General features: G+C 40.1%; 1 protein-coding gene across 2 annotated transcripts in view; it reads left to right on the top strand.

Moving 5' to 3' along the window:
* LOC105255500 (uncharacterized protein KIAA1522) overlaps window positions 1-23,773 on the top strand; it is a 124,947-nt gene that overhangs the window by 11,643 nt on the left and 89,531 nt on the right. Inside the window, exon 1 of one of the 2 annotated variants that reach the window (XM_025407511.1) lies at window positions 14,585-15,770. The exons of the other annotated variant lie outside the window; for it this stretch is intronic. Coding sequence (XP_025263296.1) covers window positions 15,716-15,770 — 55 coding nt within the window. The 5' untranslated portion in view covers window positions 14,585-15,715. Of the gene's footprint in view, window positions 1-14,584; window positions 15,771-23,773 lie in introns of those variants that run through there. 2 annotated transcript variants of the gene reach the window in all.

The raw sequence follows: 23,773 nt of genomic DNA, 5'->3' as shown, positions 1-23,773 counted from the left end.
TAGACTTGCAAAACCCATTGTTCCTCGTAAGCCTATTGATATGCGAATCATAGTTAATTAATTTACTATATAATTGACTCTGGCTTTTGTGTTTCTCTCAAAAAAAAAATCTCTTCCTCCGGGTGCGGTCGTTTGCCGAGTACGGGCAGTTAATCCTACGCGATCGAGCGTGATCTCTCTGAACGTGAGACGAGAGAGACCGTCGCCTCCGCGAGAGGCTCTAAACAAAGTCGAGTCGGGAAACGGTCGTCTTCGCGGTAGCCATCGTCCTGGGCTCTTACACCACGGAACGTCACGCTACGCGTATCCTCTCGTTCGCGACGGAGGCTGCTGGACCGAGCGCGAACAGCAGGGGACGCGTGTAAGTACGCGCACGTCCGCGCGCGCGCGCGCACACGCGTGTGCCGAAGTATAATAAACATAATCGCGGTAGCGCGCGATGAGGAGGCCTTGGCCGTCTCCCTTCGGTCGTGCCCGGCACGCCCACCGCTACCATCGCCGTACAAAGAGAAAATACCGCGCCGTGGCAATCAACGGTTTTACACCTGAGCATCTTCACGTAGGTCGGCTGGCCGATGATGCCGGGAGAGGAAGAGGGAGGAGGGAGGAACGGAGAGAAAAAATGCCCCTTTCCTTCCTCCTCGCCGCGATAGGCAAGACCCGGAGCACGATGTACCGACCTACCTACCTACCCTCGAGGATTATCGAAGCCTGCATCTTTCGATACGCTCCCGTTCCTTCCTCCGCGCGGGCTCCCGTTGCGCGTCCCGGATCGATCCCGACGATGCGGCCTGCAGGATTCAGATCCTCGATTCGGATTCCGGTCTAACGGTCGGCGCCGGGTCGCGCGAGCTTGGCAAATCCCACGGAATGCGGGAATGTACGCTTGCTAGGCATCTCTCTTTTTTTCCCAGATACGAAGAGACGAAAATTTCCGTACGTGCGTTTAACTTGTGACGCGATTAATCGATATACACTGGATCCGAGTGAATTCGGAGAGCCTTATTTTCCGCCAGATTTTATTTCCAATTTATTTATATTATTATAAATAATATATTTATATTAAAAGTTTATATTATTTCACGTAAGATGATGAGCTTCTACTTAGTAAAAATCATATCTGGATATAAATAAATTAGAAAATAAAATAAATTAATGATAATAAATTTAAAAAATCAACGCTTCATTACATTTATCAATATTATATTTTTATTTTATCGAAGCTTTAGTTTGATGTAAATAATTTTTTTGACATCATGATTTTCTCACCTTTGCTGGGATTTTTGTCTCTTTGTTTTTATTCGAGAAGCAAAGATCCGTATAAAGAAGTCAAGCAAATTTGATAAAATCGTTAGAAAGAAGACACCTCGAAAGAATTCTTTTCAGAATTTGCTGATAGATATCGACTATGTATCAGCGATTATCATTCGAGCGAAAGACTACTCTCCTTTTCGTGATTATATCTTACGAGTTGAGAGGCGATTAAATTTCAACGGGCTTTCAAAGGGCTACAGATTCTATGACGCGGAATGATTTCTTCTGAGCAAGCATGCGAGCCATTTATCTTTTAAGTCGTTTATTTGTATAAAAAGGCTTAAGAAAGCTGTCTTAAACTGTACATGCATATGAAATAATTTGATCAATTTTTTTTAAAAAGTTATTTAAATATTACGTTCAGATATATAGTTTGTGGGTGATGAATTATCAGATAATAATTGCGCCATAATAATAATTAATAAAATCAAATGCTTGTATAATCGAGCGTTTCCGATACACAATACACAGCCTATGCTGCAATTATGTTTCTCACGATTAATATTTCCTTTTACGTTAAGAACTTGCGAAAACGGATTTCCTCTTAGTCTATAAATGATCAATGCACATATATTGTCTACTCCTTATAAATTTATTGGGACTAATTAAATTTCTAAAGCCACTTTTTAATTGAAAATCTCCTTATAAAATTCAAAAATAAATTATTGATATTTCGAGCATCAATAGTTATGATGCAATTCAATAAAAAAAATTTTAATAAAGATTCAATTACATTTATTAAAATTATAATCTTATAATTTTAGGACTGTATCGATCTTAACAGGATATTAAAGGCATAAGAGAATATCTTTTTTCTCAATAAAAGTATACAATTACAATCCTGTTTTATAGCTCATAGATCACCGCGTAATGATAATTACTGCACTATATCCTTTAATCGATCAGCTACGGTACAGCTAGTCGCTTCCGGTGCACAGCGCATATTTATTGCAACTCGAATATATTATACTTGCGTATACTCGAATGCGATGCACATTTTATCTGTTGAGATTAATTTTATTTTCATTAATATTTTGTATAAATTTCACATATATATATTATCGCTTTCTAAAATAATCCGTAAAATCGACGTAATAAATATTCTGCAATTAAGTATACGAGGCATTTACATATATTATATACGAAAAAGATGTATAAATAGTATGAAATTGCTAACATATTTCTGCAAGTAGATCTTTTAAAAATTTCGGTCGCGTATATATCTTTATTAGCATAATTTTCGTAATCTTTCTCCTGGTTCGATATAACCAGGGGACGCAGAAACGTGTGCGAAGCTTAACACGCGGTGGATAAAATATGACGAAATTTATCAACATCGTTCATCCGCTTACGCCACTGTCATCGCCCACCGCGAAAACGAATGCTCGCGAGAAGCCGGGGGAATCCCCCTCCGATGCTCGCGAGGATCCTTTAGAAAGTTGCCCCGGTTGCCGCGATTGTTTGATCAGAGAGCCGTAGGAACGAATCGTTAGCTGGTACGTGCCCCGATCGCGTTTCCCGCCCTTCCGTTCGCTTCCCTCTCGGTGCGTGTCCTCGCGCACGCACTTTGGTATACCTGATGGCATCGTAGCCCTTGCAATCGAGAAAGAATGAGGGAGAAAGAGAGCGAGAGATAGAGAGAGAGAGAGAGAGAGAGGAGATTGCCGTTCGGACACACCGGGGGCATAAGTCTATACTTATGGGCTAGGTGGTAGATATGGAGCGGTCGATAATGATCCAATATACTGGTACATCCTCGCGAAGTAATTACAATGATGAGCGAACCGCTACCATCGGGCGCCCGAGCGAGCTCCTTCGGAGGCTAGGCGTTGGATCAAGACCCGTCTTCCACCTTCTCTCCTCCTCCCCCTCCCACCTTGCCCCACCTCATCACCGCGTCGACTTCTTGCTCCTTTCGCTGCTCTTCCTTGATCCTCTTTCGCCTCGCTCTCCTCTCGCCCCTCTCGCTCTCTTCCTCTTCCCTCTTCCCTTCTTCATCATCATCTTCTTCTTCTTCTTGTACCTTCATACAGCCGCCGGTCGCTGCGGCGCACAGCACCGCAACAAGAGCAAACATCTCTTCGGGGTCGTCACGGGGCCACGGAGTCACGGTGGATGAATCTCTCTCTCGATCCTCCGGAATTATCACCGGGGCCACCGCGAGGGTTCACTTGGCCGGAAGTGCGTCATCAGCGGAATACGTGCTCGATGAAACCATCGGTTCGGACGAATCTCTAGGAGAGAGAGAGAGAGAGAGTACGGACCGCGAGTAGCAATAGCTCTCGTCTCGAACTCGCCGGGATCCTTATCTCGATGTGGTCGTCGCGCGCACAATGTTGGCGGATGATTAGCTTGGATTCGTTTGCGTTTGTATGCGACGGTGTTGTCATTGATCGATAGATCGCTGGTCCGCGGATTCGAATCATCATAATGAATTATTGTATTATTGTATTAATCCTGAAGAATGATAACGAGGACAAAATAAAGGGGAGGAGAGATTAACGCGTGATAGTGCGAGTTAATTGCAAAGCCGTAATTGCCGACTATCAATATGCAAACAGGATCAGGAAACTACTGTTCTCCAAGGACTATAATTTATTCGATATAGTTTAATTTTGAGAGCGGATAAAATTATTTAAATGGCGATGAATAACATTTAATGATAAAAATGTATCGATATACGTCCCAAACAATTTTTGTTAAATTAATCTATTCGAATGCGATTGATTTTACGGATGTAAAATACACTGAATAATATATTATTAATATATTATAAATAATTTTATTATTTATAATATATTAATTTTATTATTTTATTATTAATATATTATAAATAATTTTTTTTTTCTCCTGTAAATTGATTCTAATTTAGAGGAAGTACGCAAGATGTGCAGAAAACACGGCGCGAATTTTAACAAATAATGATGAAGATATGCGTGATGGACACTCGTAAAACCGCCGTCGTCGGTCAACTTGAGCGCGAAGCATCCGCTCTGGCATAAGTTCATTCATCGATTTTTTGCGGCGAAGAACCTGCTGCGAGCTAGATCGCGCTCGGCTCACCGGGAGCTGAGTACAGGCGATACGAAGTGTCTGATTAACGTTGATTTTTTGCAAGAGCCGACTGTCCGACGCCTCGTCACAAGCCGAAGACCTCGGCCTCCCCGGTCTTCTTCCCGGTCGTTTCGATTACGATCGATACGGTTGTCGAACCGGACCATTCCACCTCATTCACCGCGATATCACGCCCGAGTTTTTCGAAAAAAACTGACCTTCCTCTCCGGGAATTTTTCAAACCCGAAAATCATCCTGAGAAACACGTCCGATTATCTTTCCATTTTTATTTCGTATTAATTAGTGCTCGTTTTATAGCATCTAATTTTGAATTTTCCCCGAGTTATGCAACTAACCGGACTGGAATGTCTGCGTTTTTATGGAAGGATGTGGGTGTGGATGAACGAAAAATATTATTCAAGTGTATATATATATGGGATATAGATGAAACGATAGATATTCAAATAACACACAGGCTATTTTTGATCCTCCGTCAAATTTCTCTCGATTTTAGAATATTATGTATAAAAAAACATCGCGGATTCGTGTCAGGGGCCTTCCTTTGTGCGATCGAGCCTGTCATATTTCCGTCTGTCGGAGAGAAGGGAGACGATTGCGACGCCACTGCGAGTGCATCCGAGCAACAAGAGCACGCATAACGTAGATGCAACGCTCCGCAACACTGGATTGCCGAGGGCGCGCTCCTTCTCCGCAAGAACCGGAGGTGAAGGGGGCATATCGGGGAGCACGAAGAGGGGCACTCGGGGGGGCCAAGGGGGAAGAGAGGTCGACCGGGATAAACATCTGAGCCCCGCCCGGCACCCGAGGCTATACCGCTTGTTGCTCTTCTCTACCTTTTACCTCTCCTTTCCCGCTTCTTCTTCTTCGCCGTCCTCTTCTGCTTCTTCTCCTTCGGCCTCTCTTCTTTCATTTCTCTCTCCTTCGCTCTCGACAACCGGCATGCCGACATTATTAATCCTGGGTGCAGTTCGCGAGTGTCGATATGTAGCATTTCGCGCGTCTCGCATTTTATGCTGTTACGCCTCTTTCTGATTTCCTTAATTGTATTTCATTTTTTTTTTAAACTTCCGTCGTGCTTCTCTTGACAATAGTTTGACTCGCGATAAGATCGAGTGATAAAAATTCATTTAAATGGCGATTAAAACTATGGAATTATCGAATGACGTCTGCACCTGAAATTTCTCCAACGTTCGTCTTTTCAGCTCAAGATATACTCGGCTCGAATTTAATTCGGTTGTTACTTTAATTTAGAAGAAAAATGAATGCTATGGTGGTTGAAGGCTTTTAATATCTTCATTTAAAATGTGGAATATTTGTGGATTTTGTTTTCGAAAAATTATTCATTATTTGTTGGTGGCCTTTATGTTATTTAGAATCGTAATAATGTATAGAAAATTCTTTTGATCAAATTCTATTTTTCCACGTGCAATATCTATCTATCTCATTCAATTTTTATTTATTTATTTTTTTTCAAATTACATTCAACAGGTTTACCTTTTCGAAACTCGCGAGAGACACTTGATGTGATCCAATTTCTACGTTTCATTTATATTGTAGTAACAAGTAGTACATACTTGACTAATGTTTTCGAGTACAAATTTTGCTTTGGAGATTAAACATTTATTTGCTGGTATTTTAAATTTGAAGGATGATTGAGGACCCTATCAAAAAACTTTTACATACAATAGAAACATAAGCATGATTTATTTTATATGGAGCATATATATTTATTCATCATAAGTATAAATGTTTATCCTAGCAATTTTTAATACTATAATATTTTTTGAATACTGTAGTATTTGTATAAGAATTTTGCGCCAATCATCCTTGAGATTTATCCAGAGTGAAATCATTTTTTGCCGCGACGTATTCTCACACTTTTGCTCGAACGATTCAAGTTCGTCCGCGTATTGAATAGTTTACGACTTTTAAATAAGCGAGCCTTACTCGTTCCCAAACAATTTGCCCATGCCGCAGATTGCTCGTAAATAATGATAATCTATTCCATCCGCAAAATAAAAATCGGCCCGACTTTGCTGACGGGGGCCACGGAAAGGAGCAACCACCGCCGACTTGGTCGCCTCCCGGTGCGAGCGAGAGAAACGTGACGAGGGGGTCAGAAGGAGGAGATGGGGTTCGCGGGTGAACGTTCCTCCAGTTATTCATTTTTACGTCGCTCATTGCTCGGATTTTACGAGGCAAAAATTATGAAATTGCACTTTGTGCACTGCATGCGTGCTCTATCCTCTTACCCTCTCATCACCCTCTGCGCGCTTTTTTCTTCTCAATGATTATATGAACGATAAGTATTGTCGATAGTTCCCAAGAATTCTCTGAATAAAAGTTCGATATTACACCGATTGAATCTGCTTTTGATTCGAAGAATTCATTATTCGTAGTAATAAATTATATTTTGTACTTGTGCGCTTAATTTACGTTCAAGTTTTCGTTTTCCACTTGTCGTAAAATATGGAATTTCGGTACACAATTTTAATTATTATGAATAAGATGCTAGATTACGTTTTTTCTTGAATTTCTTGGAATAAGGTTGCTCATTAGGTTCACTCGGTTTTAAATTTCCGTCGTTTTTCAAACGGATATAAATTATCGATCAAACACATATAAATTACCGATCAAATACATATAAATTATCGATCTAAACATCACGCGAGGAGAGAGAATCTGACGTTTCTGTCGGACACGGCGCATCTTTTAGCATCGTCATATAAATTATCGGCCTAAATTTCACATTTCTACGCTCTCTCGCTTCGCTGCCGAATAAATTATCGGATTACGTTAGGTCCCAAATTTCCGTGCATCAACACGCGCGGATGATAAACGTAAATGAAGAACGTGCTACATCATGCGAATCCATGAAATGCCCGGAGGGATATTAATGCCAAATCGTATTGTAAATTGTGGATTTCAAGCGGCAAAAAGACAAGAATCAACGATATCTTTGTATTTCGTCAACGATATAACTCATCTAATCGTGACATTTGTCTTCGAGGAGAAATATATCCGTGTAAAATAATGTCGTAATAATATTTTCCAGCGTTTAATTAAGCGATGTTTATATCGATGTTGCTCGAATTAAATCATCTGAAATTTCTCGAGAAATATTAAATCATCATTTCTTCGATTTTAGGATAATTTTGTTCATATAAAATTTGTCATTTAAATTATCTATTGTCATAAATTGATTTTATTTTGATTAGATAAGGCTAATAATAAATGATAAAATATTAAAAAAATAATATTTGGCACGAAAAGAATCATCCGAGGCTGATATAAAGAAATCTAACACGTGTATCAGTGTTGAAATTATCGCTGCGTGATGTCATTTGAAGTTTATTTTATCAGATAGATAGATAGATTTGCGTCATTTCATCGTTGAGCGATTTTGCAGGATTTGTAAAGCGACTGGATCGCAGGCATAATCGATCGTTCTGCTTATATAAATTTTTTTGCCGATGCGCCATTCGACACCTGCATCTTTCCTTGACCTTTCAAGTGCATGTTCACGTTCCGTCTGACCTTTACCATCGCTGATTCATCGGTATCTCGCGCCGTAACCTCGCTCGTATAATCGTGCGTGTTCGTATCTATCATCTCGTTTATCGTATCGCGGCGACCAGCGATATTAATCGGCGCGAACGCGCTTTTTCGATGAAAATGTCGGGAGCCTCTTAATTTACCGATCATAATTGCCTATCATTATTACATATTTTATAAATTAAATGTGCGGTACTGCTTTACTGTATTCGATAATATATTTTATTGTAGTGATTATTTATTGCGAATTTTATTACGATATAAAATATCTATTGCTTTTATTTAACGTACAATGAAATTGTCTAAACGATTTTTGCGATGAAGAGAATATAAAGTCACTCATATATTTGACATTTTTAATTATATTTAAAAATATATTTATGAACGTTATGATTGATGAAGAATATCAATCATGTCTAGAAATTCTTTCGCTATTTCAATCATAAGTCTTTGTGGAAAAAATGTTGAATTAGAAATCTCAACATCGTGAAAATCAATGTCAACTATCCTACTATCCTGATGTTGACGATAATACTGTACACTGTACCGATAGTTGCACCATAATAACACGAAATGAGTTAGAATTACCGATAATTATACGGACGATAGACATATCGCGGACGATGAGTCGTTGAAAAGAGCAAATTCCGTGCCATTCCTTTCAATTAACGATCGGTCGAAAATAGAAAAAAAAACGGAACGAGTGAAAGAGAAGGATAAAAAGAGCACACAGGAGATATCGATCGGTTTTCTCCGGCAGTTCGTTGGCTCCGAGATTTCCTGCGCCAGGAGAAGACGATTCGCGGACAGCCGTTTGACGAGTAAATCGGCCGCGGCAGCAAATGAATTCTGGAGGCAATCTCGATGTCTCGATACACGATTCATTCGCACGGTTCATTAAAGAACATCTTTATGTATCGCTGGCATACATCATAATAAAAATTTCGTTGAGCCGTTATCGTTTTTACGCCTCTCTTACGGATACGCGTTCGTATCGTTTCTGTCCACCTCGTTTCCGATCGATTCTCGAATCTGTCAATATTGGAAACCCAAAGGCGACGAATCCGCTTCTTTTTACGATAGCATTTATCAAACTTAATTTTATAGCAGAATAATAAGCCGATTGATTGCGATTTATTTCTCCACAAGTCAATCTTTACGAGCAGTTTCGCGGAATTTTAAAGGACGCACTTTCTAATTTGCATATTCCGTTACAAATATTATTGGTAACTTTACAGTTTTATGCTTTTTCGGAAATGTCTTTTCCAAGATAGCACACGTGCCTAAGGCCTCGTCTTTGATTTCGTCAACAAGTTTAACGATACCAGCCAAGATGTTTCCCGGGAGGATTTGTTGGCATAATCATCGCGCAAGAGAGAATCTGTGGGGGGGGGGGGGGGAGGGAGATTTTAGTGCCGACTGGACGTTTCAATTAAATCGTCGAAATCATCATCGGGCATCGGTGCCGACGTCCACCATCTCGTTCGCCATCGTCATCGTTCCCCCTACGGTTTCGCTGACGAACGTAAATTTCTCCATTCAACGGGACCGTAACTTCTCCTCGTGCACGCGCGCGAGCGAAGGCCATCGGAGGGGTTCTCGTGCGGCACGCCAGAACAAGTCTATGAAATATGAGCACTTTTGATCCGGCATACCGTAATGAGAAAGGGGAATGCCGCGAGTCGCTTCTTTTTTTCCCCCTCGTCAAGATCCCTCGGCGCTGCCGAGATCCCGATGATGCCGCGGATGCTTGGTATCACAACGCTTTTCGATCGAATAGGCATAACTGTTCCGTCAACAGATGGCGAGAACCATCGGGGATTGTAGGTGAAAATAACGTCCGCGTCTCGTAATCAATCATAATGTCGCCGAGTCTTTTTGCACGGTAGCAATATTTATATTTGACCAATTTCGCGTGATATTTTTGCATGAAATTACGACAGATTTCGGTGAGAAATTGCTTTTATACTTAAGATGTTATCTTATTCATTTTCGCGGATATGTTCTTTAATCTGATGCGTGCACTGAGAAAAAAAATCTGATTGCATTAATTAGAATTCTGGTAGATTCAATCAGTATGTCTGTTGGAAAATGGACGAACTAGAATTCTTGTAGGAATTACCAGATGAATCTGATTAATTTCTTCCTGTTAAATTTTCCAAATTTTCTGGTTAATAATACTAAACTCGCCAGCACCAAATCGTCTAAAATTTTTTTCATCTAATCTCAAAGCCTGTTTAATATTCTGAATTCCAACAAGATTGTTGGATAAATTCAATCCAGATTATTGAATAAATTATTTTAAATTCAGTTTGTTAGAAATTAAACAGTGCACTGAGAAAAAATCTGGTTGCATTAATTAGAATTCTGGTAGGTTCAACCAGTATGTTTGTTGGAAAATGGACGATCCAGAATTTTTGTAGGAATTACCAGATGAATCTGATTAATTTCTTCCTGTTAAATTTTCCAAATTTTCTGGTTAATAATACTAAACTCGCCAGCACCAAGTCGTCTAAAATTTTGTCCATCTAATCTCAAAAGTCTGTTTAATATTTTAAATTCAATCCAGATTATTGAATAAATTATTTTAAATTCAGTTTGTTGGAAATTAAACTGATAAACAGTGATGCAAAAAGAGGATGCAGTTCAAACACACACACAATAGAGAGCTAGCATCCTCTTCCTGGCACTATTGCTCGTAAGAAAAAAAAATATATTTTGGATTTAATGTTAATACTAATTCTTTATATACTTTTATAGCAGAGAAATTAATGTAACAAGAAATGTTATAGATTCAATCAGAAAATACCAAAATCTTATAGTAAAATCTATAAACGTTCTAGTTATAAAAAATCGAGTCTTATCATGATAACTAGAAATTCTTGTTTGATTTAACCAAAATGCCTTTAATCATATACGTCTTGTTGGTACAATCAAATGATTTTTCTCAGTGTGGAATCTCATTTCGGTTGATATAAAATTCTTTCATGACACGCACAGGCTGCGCGAGACGAGTATGATAAACTTGATCGAGCGGTAGCCAGAAGTTATAGGAATATTATAAGGGGGAGATGTAGAGTCTATATACTAGAACTCGATCCGGCTCTCGATATACCAAAAGAAGCCTCATTATCAACCTGTCCCATCTTATCAGGTCGGCGCAGCATCGCCGCTAAATCATCGGGGCAAATCCTTGGCGGGGCACCTTTAATTAGCGGGCGTGCACGAGGGGAAAAAAATATGAAGACGTAATACGTTATCCGGTTACCTTCCTCTCCCGGGTGCCTACCGGTAGATAGAGAGGCCGGTCCAGTTGATGCCGAGAGGCGTTGCTCATAAATAATGAACACGTATTCATGAACGCCACCGGTTACTTCGTCCCCGAAGATGAACTACGGTTAGATGGAACGCGTTTAACTAGCGTGTCGCGTTTGGGAAAACTGACGTTTCGAAAACGCGCGAGATGCCCTGTCATGAATATGATATTCCGGGATTTATGCGCGAAACGAGGCGCGTTTAAAATTGTTTTCCATCATTTGTTGTTCGGGAAAGTGGAAGGTTCGTATAACATGAGATTGTCCACTTTTTCCATAGTATTAAATTATTTATATAAATGTGGTCAATTGCTCATAATTTGCTCTCAAGATAATTTCAACTGAGAAAAAAGCTCTTACTTTAAAGATGAAAGATTTTTTATAATACATATACAAATTATAAAAAAAAGGATCGCACATAAACTCAATAATTTTTGCAATTCCCGAGAAAGGTGTACTTGAGTCTAAACTATGCTTGTATCGATCGCAGGCATAGTTACTCCTGTATCATTATAGCCGGTCGCGAAATATTTAATGCCGACCGAACTGCATTAATTAATTCCTGCGAGGGTTGATGGACGTCAGTCCGCGCAAGGACGGGTCGTATCGATCCAGCTGAAGGATTAATGCATCCCGTTGCGCGACGCGGAGGAGGTCGACCTCCTTTAATCGCCGATGGTTCTTCGGGAGAGAAGATGGCCGAGGTGGTAATCGCTACCTGCGGAAGCTCGCAAGATCGACGCCAGATACATAGGGTACCAATATAATGCGCGCCGTCCGTCGGAACTGTTTCGACGAGCGTCGTTCGCTCGAATAATCTCGCGGAGCGGATATCTAAACGAGGAGCTCGGGGCGCAGCCTCCGGAGATATACATACACGTACGTATAATAGGTCGACGTGCGGAGAGAAGCGGAGTGATATATATCGGGCGCGATATATCGTCTTTGATGGTACATCTCGAAGCTCCAGCCTCCCTCCTCTTCCCTCGCAATCACTACCGCTCGTCGTTTCTCCGCGTCGATTAGAGCCAACGCCTCGCCCTCGCGAAACAATATGATGATTAACCTTAACAAGCTCTCATCTCGGGCGTTGCTTACTATCTCGTAGGTACCCCACTGTGACATAGGAACGTGTTCCGACATCTACGGCGACGTTTTTAGAATAATCTCCCCGAGATAATACCCTCCGTGCTTCGACGCTGTTATAGGATTACCGTGGGGTGCCGTGTAATTAGTTTTAATTTAGATGGATGGGTAAGATCCGATTAATGCGAGTCGGAGCAAGAGGATTTTCATTGAAATAATTTAGAGATCTCTCGTTAAAATCGCAAAAAAGTTAAGGGACTTATACGGAATGTTACGTCAATTGCTATGAAATAAAGTGAGTAGGGGATATATCGGTAATTGATTTCGCGTTTAAAAAAATATAACACAAAATATAATTAAGTTATCATAGTTAATACAGACTACAAATTTTGATAAGATTATTTATGACGCAAGCTCAAGAAATTAATTATATATATATATATATATATATAATTTAAATTAAATTAAAATATATAATTAATTAATTAATATAAGAAAGAAAAAAATAATTCATTGTTTATACAGATAAACTTTTTTTATAAATAAGCAATGAATTATTTTTTTCTTTCTTTTAAAATTCGTATTTAGAAGAGATATATAACACAGTAAAATCGAACCATAAGAAAACGATCGCACTATCCAGGAGCCGACGCAGGCTGATGATATTGTTTTACGAGCGATCCTTGAAGAACTATGGCATACAAGCAAACAAAGTGTTCGCGTCTCGTTCCACCTTGACGTAATGTCCACCTAGACTATTATACGAGCCTCGGCCAGACGCAGAAGCAAAGAAAGACGTAGCATTGATAGCTGGACATTGAGCGACATGCTTGGAAGAGACGCTTCGCGGTGCAATCTACTGTCAAGTACTACCGACAATCTCGGGAACGAATGCTTTTCCGTTCTATCTCGTAAAAGGATCCAAATATGGCATTCGTGTGCACAGAAGATATCCTCCAATAAACCATAATCGGTAGTCGAGCAAGCAAGAAAGATGGTGCGGCTCTGCGTTGTTTCGATAATAATGTTTGCTAAATATTTCCTCGCTGTAAATAAGGGAAAGTAATTGTCCGCTTCATTTCCATCTTGGTTTCGCAATCGCACTTTTCCGCGAGATTGCTTGTCTTTAATTTATTTTATTCAAATAACTTCTCCCTTTATGAATCTTTTTTGTACTTTTTATTTTTTTTCTAAAAACACAATATGTCAATTATTCTTTCATTAATTTATTTATATAAAATAATTCTCATATCTGACTCATTTCCATCTTTGTTTCGCAATCGCAGTTTTTCACGAGATGTTTATCTTTAATTTACTTTATTCAAATAACTTCTCCCTTTAAGAATCTTTTTTGTACTTTTTATTTTTTTTCTAAAAACACAATATGTCAATTATTCTTTCATTAATTTATTTATATGAAATAATTCTCAATCTAATTTTTTTTATCGCGTAAATCTTTATTACAAATCCTTATACAATACAATTACATACATAACAATTTCGCTCTGTATCTGCCAATTGTCACCGGGCTGTATATCTCGAGTAAGAATCGCTGAAGCTTATTCTCGGATGCTTTCCCTCTTCACGCTCATCTTATCGCGAGCGCTTTGCGACGGGAGGAAATCATCTCGAACTTTTCTCGAACGGAATCGTGCCGACACCGATCGTCGCGACAGGTTACACAGTCGGCTCTCCTCTCTCGAGGATTCCGATGATTCTTACTCCTGTGTTCTATCGCGATCCACTACCGCCACCACCATCACCACCACCACCGGCGCCGTCGTCGCCAGCATCACCACCTTCGTTCATCCACCACCATCTACTCCGACTACCACCTCCTTCGCAGGCAGCGCGGGGCACTCGCCATGTGACTGATTCCCCTTCTCCGCAGGTTGACGAGCTGTGGGCCTGCCTACCTGCCGCCCGTTGCCCCGCTCCCATTACGACGCGGACTCTCGCGGCAGGTGCACCAACCTAAGTGCCACTCCGCTTACTTGTGTGTCGTGCCTACTAAGGCAGAGCAGTGTGGTCAGGTGGTCAGGTTCTTCCCTCTCTTTCTCCTTTTCTCTCTCCCTCTCTTTCTCTTCTTTCTCTCTTCCTTTCCCCGCGGACTATCTCCTCCACCGTCTTTTTTCCCCCTATCCATCCCCCTACCTGTTTCCGTCTCTCTCTTTCTCTCTCTCTCTTTCTCTCTCCCTCTACTGTTTCTCTTTTCCTCTCTTTCTCGTCTATCCTCTTCGACATCACCTCACGCAGCAGTGCTGTGTAGTGTCGTGTCATCCCGCGGTACGTCAACGATCCTCTAGAACCGAAGGCAAGGATCGATCGGGTCGGAGGTACACTCTGCGATTACCGGGGCCGGTTGATCGCCGGTGTATTGTAGAGTGAAGAAAATGATCCCGCGGTGACCGCAGAGGTGAAGGAAGTGATAGCTCGATGGTACGCGCGATCTTTTGACACGGGTAGAAAGTGATTTATTGAAATATTTGGATTCGAGAGAATTTCGGAAACCTCAGAGAAGTGAATCTATTTTGTACAAACAAGATCTTACATTGATCAAACTTATCGTGATGATAAAAGACCAGCGCGTTGTGATCGAAACTGTTCGTTGAGAATGAAAGTAGATTGAGAATCTAGTGTCAATCGAGAGAATTTTCAGCATCCGCTAAAATAATGAGTACCTCGATAATCGTGTTCTGAGTGAAAGAGAAGAGGAATCTGGTGATATAATTGAAAACTTCATTGCGATCGAGGATTCTCAAGACAGATATTACTCGACGAGCGGCAAAGTGGAAGGCGCCGAAGGAAAGACATTCAGCGAAGGTGTCAATCGACGGCATCTTATTGACATTTCCGTGACATTTAATACGCGATTCGAGTCTAGTGCCAGACGACACCTTTTCGTGTAACACGCGTCACGGCGAAATATTTCGCGAGAAGTGTGTTATCGTCGACGTGACGAGCAGAGAGGCGATAGAGAGGGAGTGAGACGAGGACGAAATGAGTGGGTGACGCGTCCTCCGTGCCTTATCAGCGGCTCAACCCGAGTGTGGTGACTGCGAAAAGTCATCCAAAGACTTATCTGTCTCTCGGAATTCTTCACTTGCACGTGCACAATCTCAATAATAGGAAGCGGACCTGCGTTTTCCAATAAGTCAATTTTGAATCTGATCGAGCGAGCGAGAGAGAGAGACAGAGAACTCTTTGCAACAGGTGATTTCCTAAAACAACGAACGGTTCTCCCGCGATTTGCAACAGGCGGAACCGAAGATTCCTCGCTCGGTTGGTGGTTGACACTGATAGCCAAACTGGACATTCTTACCGCCACGTCGGGAAGAACGGAGTGGAGATGTCCGAGGGTCGCTGAGAGAATGAGGGAGCTGGACACCGAGAGCCCTGTCGTCTGGCCGGCCTGGTGTTACACTGGTGAGTCGAACGATCGATCAATGAAAAGAATGGTTACATTAGCAAACTAATGTTGCCAATCATTCCATTGTGTAATAATTCCACAATGAAGAAAGATACGACATCTTTGGAAAAATATTTGCGTGAATCTTTACGTATCTAGTGATGATTTATTGCGCTGTTGATTAAGCGCTTTTTTAAGATTCTTATTTGACATTTATCGTGCGTTGATCTCCCATCGCGACTATTTCATCCGTCAAGTTTATCAGTCAAGGTTACTTTTTAAAGATTACTTGAGGAAATTGTGATAACGCAATCAATTTCGATAGAAATATTTTTATAATAAATGCAATAACGTTTGTATCGGTTTTTGTTGAGCATTTTTTTTTTTATTAAGTACTTTTTAGTTTAGAAAATTTAAGACGCGCCCAACGATCAAGATTGATTCGCGAGCGCGATGTTTTGCATAAATACATCCGTCGTTGATCAGCCTGATCGATTGCGTGGATAGGTAGTCGGCAAAATCACAACGAGTCGTAATGCAACAGAATGCAATCGGCCTGCGGAAAGTTATGAAACATGCGGCTGAGTAGGCGTCACGCTGCGACTTTGGAATTCGTACTCTATTACTCTATCGACAGGTCGAATGACGGACAAAAAGCAAACATGAGCCTAGATAAGAAAGCGCGAGTGTCACGAGAGTGAATTATATAATACCAAGGCAATTACTGTTCTCGGTAATCTAATCACGATTTTATAATGGTGGAACAATTAATTTAATCTCCGAAGCTATAAATGAATTCTTGATTGCGCCTTTCCGCCTTTTACATATATATCTAATTTATATTTGTCGACAAAATTGCTTTTATCGTCTTAATTAAATTTTTGCTATTAAAATTGCATCTTCAATTCACGCGATATCAATGCGATGAATGTGTAAATTCTCGGAAACTCGATTAAAAAAATACGGCAACGAAAAGTTCCGACTGCCTTGTTTTATCGAGCGAGCTCTTAATTTCTCGGAAATTGTTCACCGCGTGATATCTCTCTAATGTGTCAATAAACTCGTGCTTTGAGCGCTAAATAACGCGGCTCTGCTACTGTCGAATCACGTAAAATTTCAATGAAATTTGAATATTTTAATTTTAAACATTTTAATAGAATTTTGAAAAGTAACAATTAAAATAAAATCGCAGATTCCTCTTTTATTAATTTTTATCTATTTTTTGGACATTATAATGTTTACAAAAATAAATAAAAATTAATTTTATATGTGTGTGTATAATTTTTTTCGAGAACTGAAAACTTGCAAGTGCTTGTGCTTTATTTTTATATTTAATTAACGGATTTCATTTAAAATATGCGCACTATTAGATTTTAGCCTTAGCTCTGTCTCCTTTATTATTCGTTACAAATTTCAAAGTTTTATCTTAGATCATAAATAACAGCATCTATCTCCCTAGTTTGGTTCTTAATAGATTCCTCGAGGATTATAATTTAATGAAAAAAAGAACCCGCGAAAGGGAGAGAGGGGTCACAGGGTCCCTATGAAATAGTTTTTTTATCGTTTCTTATCAAGCCAGACTTCTTAATTCCCAGGCTACGGTTACCTACCTGTCGAATCGCTCCGATTTTTCGATGTTGTTTTTGCCACTCGGAGAATTCGTCCGGTTCCGTTAACAGGGAGAGACGAGAACGAATCGCGGAGGGTGTAATTATGGTGCTCGATCTTGACAATTAGGAGCCCTTAGGAGCTGTCGGTAGCGGAATAGAGGTCCATTTAGCTCCCGCAACTTCCAGCAGCTTTATCTCGTTCAATCGCCTCGCGTTATTCGTCGGCGTCTTCTAATTAAGAGGGAACTCGCGGATTTTTTTCCTAATTCGGATTGATAATGTCGCCATTAATTGTCGAACGATGGAATTTTCAACTTCAATTCGAGTTCCCGCGCATCGGCGTACACTTAATTTTCGCCGCTTAATAATTATATGCGAATAGCTGCGAGATCGCTTCGTGAGAATTCGGTACTCGGTAAACAAAAAATATCGAGCGTAATTAACTCCCGTACGTGAAAAAGCACGCGATCCGTCTCGAATTGTCCGGTTAAAGCGTTGTTTTGCCAGTCAGGATATTAATAAACTTTTTTTTACATCGCGCGGTTGCGCACGTTCGTTAGCCGGTTGTTCGACTCTCTCGGTTCTCGGAGTAGCGTAGCAAAACCGGCGTGATTTGGTGACAGAACCGATCCCGTAGAACGGATTCGTTACGCTATAAGTCGAGGTAATGGCGAAAGACGTTTCGCGGACGTGCAACGAACGCGGCGCGACCGCTAATGCGATTACCGGCTCTTTCCTAGTCGCCAGGAAACAGACATTGTTTCGCGTCGCCGAAACGAATCATCTAGGGTCGCCGCAGAAATCCATTTTCGGAGTCCACGGTTAGCGCGAGACCCATGATTATTCCTTCGGAAAAATCTCTTTTCCCCTCTCAATTGTCCTTTTCCTCATTTCTTCAAATTAACATCTCCACGAAAAATGAAAACGTTTTAAATATATTTTTTTTAGAATATTAGATAATCGACTATTTATTTCTATTTATTTCTTGTTTTTTTTTTTAGAATATTAGATAATCGACTATCTATTTATTTCTTGTTTGAATAAATTATTAATTATTTATTATAATTATAATTATTATTTATTATTTATTTAATTATTTGTTATAATTATAATTATTTATTTCTCGTATTTATTACAATTTTCACAAACTTTTAAGGATGTTTTGTATGTACAATCCCAGCAAAAGGTAGCTGGAAATTAATATTGACGAATATATCTACTTTTGGTGTATTTAAGTAAGAAATTGTGTGGACATTTTAAGCAAATTGTGAATATTATTTCCATGTGTTTTTGTCATTTGAATCGACGTGGTTATACGTTTCCCATAAGAACACATGTTAATTCAAATTAAAATCCTTATTATAACTTGTGAATCGATTTAAAAATTGTACCGAAGATTCTAAACATATGTAAGGACATTCTGTACAATTTTCATTAAATTCTCAATATTTTGAAAATAGGTACAAAACATCCTTAAGTCGCTTTTGCGTGACTCGCACGAGTTTTACAAAATTATTTTTTGTTTTCCCATTTTTATTTTTAAACAAAAATAATATTTATGCTACGTTATTCATGTCTCTGTATCTATCGTTCACGCTTATCTGGAATTATGAAATCAGCTATTAATAATTTGACTGATAAGACGATCGTATAATCAAGCCGACCACGTCGCGAACAATTGCGTAAATATTATTCCCGGTTTCTTTAACCCATTACATTTGAATTTTCTCAGCGGCTGTTTCAGGCTTGCGGCTCTCGCGAAAGCGTTTGTTTAGTTTGTTAAAACCGCGACACAAGGGGAAAGTTACAAATTATGACAATTATCGACGCCAACCGCTCTCACTGTTGTGACTGTCTCGTTACAACGATATTATTATCATTAAATTAAATAATCGCAGGCTTGTTATGGCTGCTTATATTTCGATTATCTACCAGCAATCATCATCGCATTAACTTTTAACTAGTATAATTATAACGCTTCCCGCGATGTGTCTTTTACCTGAGAATTTCGAGACAAACATTTTTCCCGAAGAATAACCCTTTGAAAGGCGTCTCCAGATCGACCAGATGGAGGATAAAGACCTGGAATCTGGAACGTCTGGTATGCCTCGCTGTCCGGTGGCCTCGTCACTTTCGTGACTTATCGTCGGCCAGGTCTTCCTAGCGAGGTTTCCAGGAATCATGGCTCTTGCCGGCCATCTCCGGTTACCTTGTCGAAAGCGCCATGTAGGGTCTCCCTTGTCGAACGGTCGAAGAGGGATCGCGGCTTTAGCCTCGACCTTCGCCTTCCGCGGAACACGACTTACCGCTCCTCCGATAGTCCCTTCGGCACGTCGTAGTCGTACGGATTGCCATTGACGGAGTTAAATATTGGCTATCGCTCAAAATACAAACGCGATTACCCTCGCGCCGGTGACTGCGCGTCGTTGTCATGCTGGTTGGGTGATTTATTTATGGACCACAAAGCATCGGCTTCTGCCTCCGACTGTCGTCTCTCTCTTCCTTCGCTGACTCGCCATCGAAAGACGCGCTCATGGTAGAAGTCAGGCGTAATCATACAGCTCGTTCCGTTTTCATTGTTTCCGACAGTTAATAAAATCTGCCTTTTTAAGGGAAATAGACAGCTCTGTCTTTATTTATGTTTTGACACATCGCATATTTAATTTCAATATGAAATGTTGGAGAGGTAAAGAACGTTAGCATCAACGCGTGCTATAGAGGTGCAATTAATTTTTTATCTATTCGTTATATCATATTTTTTGAAAATTGCGTAGATTATGAAGAGAGGAACACATTTATTAAACTATAAAAATATTCAAATTGAAAATTTTATTCTTTCTCTCTCTCTCTGTCATTATTGAAAGAACCGACAATCAATAGCATTATATCACGGCACCGGAACGAGATCAAATAACAGATGTTTTCCACCTCCGTTGAAATCAACGCGTCTCTGACGAGAAAGCCGGCCAGAAAAGCCACTAAGAAAACAGCAGCAAACTTGGTTCCCCGCTGTTCGAGAGACTAATAGACACGCCATTATGACGGAAGCGGGAGCCGCCTTAAAATTGCACCGCCAGGGTTTCTAATCGCGTTTCCTCGAGACAAAGGGCATCAGGCGTGGAAGAGGATATCTTAGGGTAGGACGAGGACGTGGCAAAAGGGAGAGATGGGGAAGGTGAAACAAAGAGAAAGGGCGCGCGCGAGAGAGAGAGAGAGAGAGAGAAAGAGGGAGACGAGGAGAAACGTGAAAAAGTGGCAGGTCGCGTCGAGGCTCGCTCAAGGTGGGAACAAAAGCCACCTTTTCTTCTTGCTCGTCTTCTTCTTGCTTTTCTTCCATCGTCTCGTTCGTGAAGAGAGGAACGTTCGGTAGAGGAATCGCTCTGGGATCCACCATTGTGACTTCTTGCACGTATGAAAAACCACAAACCGCTGACGTTATTTCGCGGCCGCGAACACGAAAGGGCCTTTCTCCCTTTTCCTCTCTCAGCCGCGAAGACCAAGCCGTAGGTAATACGCGGGAACCTCCTGCTCCCTCGTTACCCTGGTTTCCCCCTGGCCTCGCTCTGTGCTTTGATTCGATTTCTTTTTTTTTTTCGACGGCACCGCAGAATCGCGCGTCGAAATGATGCTCTCGTTTGATCGACCATCTCGGACCAGTCGGATCTGTGAAATTATTATGGCGTCGCTTATCGACGGATGCGTACGAGGCACCGATTTGACAAACAGCAATCGTAATCAAAGTTGAAAAAGTAGAATAACAAAAAAAATTACTCGGGCAATTATCAGTAATTATATCAATATGCGTTCTTACGTGTCACAATCTTCTTGATAAATAACGGTATCGGAGATAATTATTCTCGTCTATTAAAGATCGATGCCTTATCGGCTCGAACTCATCAATAAAACATCGATTCTTAGTAATCAATATTCAATCTACTGGAAATTAATGAACGAAGATCGAGCGCTTAATAAGAAAAATTACAATATTACATCCGTGTGTGTATAATCGGTAAATATCCCGCGACGGAATTCAGATCCATCTGTTGCGATCCACTTGGTCTCTCGATCGATTGATTTCCGAATCGCGCTCTCGAAAGTAAATAGACGCGCTGCTTTTTCCCTCCTTCGGAGCGACACGCGCGAGTCCCCTGTCGTTCCAACAGGTGACAGGGGAAGTCCTTAATCGCGTCATGACGTTTTCATATCGGGAATCGCGCGAGTCACGTCGCTTAATTGCCCGTGCGAATTATTGAATGCCGGAGCGCCGGCACGCGTTTATCTTTCGGGAAACACTTCCCGACGTACTCGTGAATCGGAGGAGAGAGAGCGGAGTCTATCTGACATTATTATTAACGCAGCGGAGGACGAGTGACGACGAGTGGCGGGTTTACTGTCGATAACGAGCCATCGAGGAGAAGACGAGTCCTCCATTCAGAGCGACCGGATGCCTCGAAAAATCTCAACCGACAAATGACAGATGGTCACGGTTCTCCACGATGGAGAGGATAGGAATCTATCGCGGGGAAAGGGACCCGTAACATGTGAGAGGTGCCTGGAGCACAATAAACAATCCGCGGGCATTATTCGCCTGGCTGTAAAAATATATATAGGTCGGCGCTACATATGTATAATAGAACGTCAGGACGATGACGATTCAGGAAGTCTAGCCCTTTTTATATTAAAGGTAACGCTTATTTATTTGATCAACGCGTTATTTATTTGCGTACGCTTTCATAATCCACTCGGGTACCGGTTATAATAATGCTGCATTAGATGTGCTGCATTTTCACTTTATGATGTTACATTTATCGGTGTTTTTTCACAGCAATTTTTAGCATGATTAAAGTTTAGAATATTTAATGAAAACGAAAAAAAAATTTAAATTTACCAGCCACTTTTTTCTTGTAATTTGCTTAAGAAATTTGAGATACGTGAATTAAAGGTGAATATTGTCTTTAGCAGCGAGATAAATATGGAAAATAATTATTGAGATATTGATGAGGTTCAAGAATGCGTGCTTATAAGTCAAGATTAAATAGAATGTTGCTTCGAGGTATTAAAAAATATTAGTTTCGATAATTCTACCGTATGTTTTTCTAGTATTATTTACTCGAGTGAAAACAGGTGCGAGTACGATGTTTGTAAAGAAGATATGTACGAGTAATAATCTGTGTGATTTTCTTGGTTGCTATTGATAAAGAATTATTAGAGTTTCTACCTGTATCGATAATATATTTGTACAAGTGTACTTTAAATTCTGCAAAACCTAATTTAGTAGAAACGAATTTCTATTTTTTATCGAATCGATATCGATAATTTTAATTCACCATGTCAAATATCGAATCAAGATCTAAATGTGTGTCAATAATTATTTTTATATAAAATATAATTTTTGTCAATAATTGTAATTTTTTGTCAATTATTATAATTTTTTACATAAAAATAATTATTGATAAAAATTTAATAATAATAAGAGCAGTGGAGCTCATATAAAATTAAAAAAAAAAAGAAAAGATATGTGAAAGAGCTTTCTTCGTTAGCTTCTGTTGCACGATATAAGCCATGAATTTCGTATACCTATGAAAATGCAAATGACGAGGAGGAGGGATCTCTCGCGCGGATAACGTTTTTTTACGACGACACCCGCCGTTCATCTCGACAGGCGTGAGTAACGTTCCAATCGCGGCAGCAAATCTCGTTCGCGCGAAGTAGTCCGGCGAGATTGTTGTCGATCAAAAGGTGCTTTGAATAAGAACGAGTTTTGCGATTATACATATATTTCTCTAAACTTCGTAAAGCTCCATTCGTGGAACGATTTCGATTTGGATTTTTGTTCCGGATCATTATCTCTTCATTTGTATGTAAATGTAATGTGACATTGATCGCACGAGTGACACGGCAGTTACATTTCCCTTTGGAATTTTAGTAATATAAAAAAAAAGTTGCGATTAAAAGGATATTGATTCCCCACATCAGCCATAATTTTTAATTTATTTTAAATGAAGAAAAATAAGATTCGGTGATGTTATTTTCTTAAAAGCCAAAGAAAAAAGAAAGACATTTTTCAATTTTATTGTAAAATTAATTCTAATCTTCCCTCTCTATCACTAGATTTTAATTTTAATTTAATTTTTGATATTTTTATAGAAAGTATTTTATTTTAATTTTAATTTTTAATATTTTGATAGACATTTGAGTACAGAATCTGATCTGCTTGCAATGAATCATGAGGGAAATATGGATGGATTAATCAAAGGTCTTGTTCATGTATGCTGTGTCGAACCGTGCGATTGATGGCTCCGCGGTTTTGAGCATATTTGTTAGACGTTGCGCTGGCACGTCTGCCTACCAACTACGAAGCTTCTGACATGGTATCGTTGGCAGCGTGTCGGTATGACGACCCAGACGAG

Source organism: Camponotus floridanus, unplaced genomic scaffold (assembly GCF_003227725.1).
Source record: "Camponotus floridanus strain SB8 unplaced genomic scaffold, Cflo_v7.5 scaffold18, whole genome shotgun sequence".
NCBI classification, from domain to species: Eukaryota; Metazoa; Arthropoda; class Insecta; order Hymenoptera; family Formicidae; genus Camponotus; species Camponotus floridanus.
Note: the sequence above shows the minus strand (reverse complement) of the source record. Positions and strands in the feature narration are given on the sequence as shown.